At 34.9% G+C, this 6,000-nt stretch overlaps 1 protein-coding gene across 1 annotated transcript in view; it reads left to right on the forward strand.

Moving 5' to 3' along the window:
- The window catches only part of LOC144667678 (meiosis-specific coiled-coil domain-containing protein MEIOC-like), a 35,428-nt gene extending 33,501 nt beyond the window's left edge, over window positions 1-1,927 (forward strand). The window contains exon 5 of the mRNA XM_078529133.1: window positions 1,686-1,927. Coding sequence (XP_078385259.1) covers window positions 1,686-1,927 — 242 coding nt within the window. The remainder of the gene's footprint in view (window positions 1-1,685) is intronic.
- The last annotated feature ends 4,073 nt before the right edge of the window (window positions 1,928-6,000 follow it).

Below are 6,000 nucleotides of genomic sequence, written 5' to 3' on the forward strand. Positions count from 1 at the left end.
TTGGTCCACAGAGGTGAGAAGCTATGATCAATAAGGACAAAATGGAGTGCAATGCTTCCTCCAAGGATGAGGAAATGAAGTGGGGTGGTAACCAGATGCAAGACGACGAAAACAACGGAGAGTGCTGGCAAGATGCAGTGAGATACAAGCAAGGAAGACATTTTTATGAGCCTTCCTTACACACCCATTCAATTAAATACATTTTCCACCTTTTATAATCATGTTACCCTTTCCTTGAATGCTCTTACCACATCCCTAGACCTGTCATCATGAGGGCACAGCATAGGAGATGTATTGACCTCATCTGGTGTGCTGCTTCCCATCACATCCTTTATATGACCCATCCATCTGTTAACAGTCTAGTTGTGGATAAAATAATTGAAGGAATCTGTGGTGCAGCATATCAGAATTCATTACAGACAGTTAAACAAGGTGACATCAAAATACATAATTAAACACAGTAAAAGACAAGTGTAGCCAGGTGAACTTTCTCTTTGGTGTTCTCCCTGCATTGTCAGTTGAGGTGGAAGCAGGCTGATGACCTTGTTGCTTACTATTTGGCTTTTGATGACCATGGCAGTCGACCTCTGGTTGCCTGAGGCCTTGAGGGCCCAGGCATTTTGGGGGCCGCCTGCATGGGTGCAGGAGATGCCTCTGTTATCACACCTTCCTTTGGTAATAGTGTGTCCGTCATAGGACTGAGGAGCCACCATCCATGCCAGGAGTGCCTTGAGAGTTCTATTAGATTGTTAGAGGATTATTTTTTTCCATCTCCATTGCAAAGACATGGCTCCTGAGGTCTGCCCATTGTGGATACCGGGTGAATGGCTATGGAGGTTACATGGGCGGGATGGGAGGTATGGGGAATTATGGAGAGGCATGGGGAATATTAGGGAGCATGGAGTTGGCATGGGGGGGGGGCATGTGCAGGGGTGAGTGTTTGAGGGCCTGACATTCATCATTAAAACTGGGCTGACTTCCCAGTAAACAGAGACGAGAATTCTAGCCTGTTCGCCAGGCCATCTGCCCACCTTCATTGTTGCCTCAGACCTGACTCCATCCTGCCCCTATCTCCCAGGAGCAAATATACAGTGGATATTTATGGAAAACTGGTCTGCTGGGTTGGGAAGTTTCCCAACTCAACCTTTCTGCCTCCACCACAAAAGTCCAGCACTATTTGTTCAAATGGCAAACTAAGGAATTTAACGTGCATTAAGATTTCTATGCAACAACTATCTGCATTTATGTCACACCTTTAATACAGTAAAACATCGCAAAGCGCTTCACAGTAATGTCAACTTCACAACATTTGTTATCAAGCTACATAAGATATTAGGATAGGTGACCAAAGGCTTGGTCAAAGGGGTAGGTTTTAAGAAACATCTTAAAGAAGGAGAGATAAAGAGATGCACAGAGATTAGATACTTATCTTTGCACAATGTAATCTCAAGATCTTGGTGATTAATCATGTAATTTTTTTTTGCTTGCATGATGGAAAGTGTCCAACTTCTACTTGGCCTCTGCACACATCTCCTTGACAGATTGGAACATGAAGAAGTCTCACCTGCACAGTTCCCTATCGTGTTACCAATGCACTACACGACTGTGTACTTTTAAATCATTTCATTGTTGAGATAGACTCACCAACAAATCTTTAATTCAGATTGTATCTCTTTTATGTACAGATGTTCTTGCTTTGGCTATTGCAGTCAAAGAAATGGCAGTAGCTACACGGAAAGCCCGGACTGCCTTGTGGTGTGCCCTCCAAATGACATTACCTAAAACACCAAATACCAATCCAGATGACCAAGTTGAAGTAGAAAGAGAACTGCAGGATCTAGTAACTAATGGAGACAAAAACTATCAAAACAGAAGCAACTACTATGGTGGGGAAAAGAATGAAGTGGTAAAAGCTCGTGTTGATTAGAAAACTGAGGGAGAAAAATTGACTGAAAAGCCTTAAAATAAATGATTCTATTATTATCTTTTGAGTTACTAACATGTGAATTGGTTAAATTGCAGCAATCACTAATTCAGATTAACTAAAAAGAAAGCATTAAGGGGAAAAGGGCTAAAATGCATAGTCTCCCCTGAAAAATAATTATAAACAATGCAGCTTGTGGTTAAGCATGCATTTGGTTAGCGACTACATCTCTGTATATTGAGACAAGTGATATAAAGTTCATTTAAAAATCTCACTACCATAATTTAACAAGATCATTTTACCCTATGTTTTGGTGAATTGCTCTTGTCAAATCTTCCCAATCAGAGTGACTAAAGCTTCTTAGTCAGGAAATTTTAATCTAACGTTTGTTTTAGTTTCTGTAAGATGTTTGTTATTTATTATATACAAAGTTTATAAAAGTGGTCATGGCTTTCCTTGACATGACCAAAAAGGAAAGGTAACCTCTTTTGGTGAAAGTGAGCAATAAATGCACCAAAGTGCAATTTTCGAGAGCTTAAAATCAGTCTTAATCAAAAAAATTAATACCACAACAGTAAGTGGAGGTTAATTAAATAAATACCATATACTACAATTATCCTGTTATGTAAACGGTTATCATAGTTTAGATTTAATAGTTCTGTTTTTATTTATATCACCCTAATCTGGTTAGACCCTCTATTTGAATAATTGAAGTTTCAGATAATGTGCAAAGGTCACAGACTTTGTATCATATAATTCAGAGACCTGGAGATATTAATCTAATAATATTAAAGATAATTCATTGGAAAATGCCATTCATTATTAGTGCAGTTTTTTCACATTTATGCAGAGAATAAGAGAAATACTCAAGAGTGATTAGAAGGCAATAATTTCATTTTGGTGTTTAGTTGATGTCAGATTGCAAATAAGATTTATAAATAATCTGATTCCAGTGTTGAAATTACAGCCTGAGCATACACTCTGTTAATATTTTAAATTATATTTTTAATTTCTTGGAACACTTCAATTAGAGATGAGATTTTCTTTGCCAGCAGTGTTACATTGATACATAATAATATCTACTCTAATAATTAACAATTGTGACATAAGGTGCACAATGGCAAGTACAAGGAAGCCATATTGTCAGGAGTTTTCATTTCCTAGACTTGAGTTTTTTTTTCCTCTCTACACCACCCTTTGTCTGCTGAAGCTTCTACAGATAGCAGCTCCACACTAACTTTCCGAAGTACATCCACCATATGTGAATCTAGGTGTAGAGTTTTAGCAGACCAGCTTGTCATGAGGGCCATCACAACAAAGTCTGATTTATTCCCATCTAACGTCCACATACACTTTCTGGAACAGGAACCCTTCTGTAGCCCAAGGAATATAGGGGTACTCCAAGTGCTGCTAAGGCTCAGTTAGCTAATTTAGCAGAGACCAGGAATGAAATCTGGGACTTTCCGGTCTATATAGCTTAATGCTATGCTGGAAATTGGCTCTAGCCATTAGGCCATTGAAGGAGCTACGAGTGGATAATATTTCATATCACTGTTTGTTGATGCATGTTTTATTTATACAACAGTTTAAAAATCATTTCAGATAGTTTCAATTAGTTTTGTTTGCTTGTGCTGATGTAGTGGGAGGCTACATGATGGCATTATATGATGAAATTGACAGCCCACAATTAATTGTGTTGGTATATGATATAATAGAATAACAGATTCTGTACTAAACAAATACCTACAAAACATAATTATAGGAATTAACCAGTAGCATTTTAATAATGCTAATCACAGAAGATAACTTTCAGCAACAACAAAAAAAAAATTCAAAGACAAGGAAATAGAATGCAAAAAACAATCTAAATGCAATGGTACAAAACCTTGTAAAATGAAGCATGCAAGGTACCACAAATAGTCTATACCTTTCCAACCTCAAAACAATATCTTTGTTACAAGAAATACTGCTTCATTAACAAAAGCCTGACAAGTACTATTTGATATGGAAATCACATTATATTGTTAAGGATATTTGGAGCACATGTTGTACCAGCTACAGTATGTGTTGTATTTCTGTATTAAAGCTACAGAAATAATGCATTATTCAACAGTCTAGATGCAATGATTTTGTCGAATTATTTTTGTATTTGAAGTGTATTGTTAGCATTCACAAAGTTTGAAATGACACTTATTTTTAATTAGTGCTAACTTGCCACATTTAGTAAGGATATTAATTTACGCTGATTGTTGCAGATATTTTGTTAAGTGTATTTATCTGAGGCAGCTTGTTTATAATGTATACAATCTAAATGTTGGTGGCTTATTTTCCATATTGTGTAGATCTCTGGTACTGTTCAAAGTTTTTGTATTGAAACAGTGAGCTTGTTCTACATTTCTAATTTTAAATCTAGAGGGTATAAGTCTGATAAATGTGCCCACGCAAATAAGTTTGATATTATGTCAGTAGCAGATACAATAGTAGATGTTTAGCAACTTTAGTAGAACACTTAATTCTTGTAACTTAAATGAATTGCTTCAAACTTGACAGTATTGTACTTGATTTACTGCTGTATTATTTGGCACCCTAAATTGTCATTCATTCTCAAATTCAATGATTAAATATGTTTGTAAATATCTTAAAATCATTTAGATACATTAAGTGATTTTGAGATATTCAATCTGAAATTCCAAGATGTCAGCAACTCATTCAGAGACTCAAATTTGAGATCTCAAAATTTAATTGGCCATATCCAGTGAAATTGTCTTTTAAAAAAACTGTATATGATTTACAGTGGATGTCATAAAATTAATAATTTCCTCCAATTTCTGAAAGGAATTTAATAAATTTCAAAATATGATATGATATATCTTTAAGGTTAAAACAATTTCTCTTGAAATCAATTTTAAATGTATTGTTTAATAGTGCATCTTGAGGTTATCCGGAAGGCATTTAATGCAATCTTCAATTATATTTAAGCTAGGTCAAGATATGTCAAAAATAAATGTGATATATCAGATATCTTTAAACGATAATTTGTGTTGTACGATTACCTTCAGGAACTAGAATTCGTCGACCTTTGAGTTTATGAATTGAATGCTAGTTTAGATTAATGAATGAAAGGAACATATCTTTGTCATATGCTTGATAAATTGATCAGGAATACAGTATGAGAAACCTCCTAGATGTTAAAATGTTTTATGTGATCAATGAAATACTCAGTAATGTAATACACAACTGCTGAAATTGTTACCTCATGAGGAGTCAACAGAAGGTTGTGTGTTAAAAAAAGTGTAGTAACTACTTGAAACAATGTCATTTATAAATGAGAAGAGTTAATCCAAGTTCTAAAATTAATATTTAAGAAGTTGACTTTGTATCAAAGAAAGTGAAATTTTTGATTTTCCTAAGTTAAAAGTTGATATATTTTACTGAACTGTATAAGTTACTGAAAATATGACATTAAATAAATTAAATATTGATCTAATTTCTTTTTCATTAATCTTGATTTTAAAAGTGTATAATAATAGAAAATGTAACTTATTTGGATAAAATTAGTTCTATCCCCATGATCACAAATCACAATCAGGGGGAAAAAATCAGTTGGTATTTAAAATGTGAAGATGGAAAATTAGTAATTGACAAAATGAAAAGACTTTGGCTAAAGAAAAATAAGTTTTAAATGCAGTTTTAGCATAGAAGTAATATCGAGGCAAAAAAAAAAATCAGAACCTCAGTGAAGTAGATTATTGGTCTAATTTCAACATACATACCGAGAATCATTTTAACATCATTAGGGGGAAGTACCTAATGAGACCTCTAAAACACCCAAACACGTTGAGGAGAATGTACCTTAACAAACAAACCTCAGTGTGAGAAGCTACGTATGACGTTCCCCACCACCAACTTTGAAACCAACCTTTGTTACTTTATATTGACATCTTTTGCGATTGTGCCCACTAATCTCAATGGCTGCAGTATTGGGCTTTTATTACTTAAGATTTCTCCTCACCAAAGTCAATTTGCAGGCGTTTTACAGGATTTATCAGTTTTAGTCAGAATTTTCAGCATGGTTT

This window comes from Cetorhinus maximus, chromosome 25 (genome assembly GCF_964194155.1).
Source record: "Cetorhinus maximus chromosome 25, sCetMax3.hap1.1, whole genome shotgun sequence".
Lineage (NCBI taxonomy): Eukaryota > Metazoa > Chordata > Chondrichthyes > Lamniformes > Cetorhinidae > Cetorhinus > Cetorhinus maximus.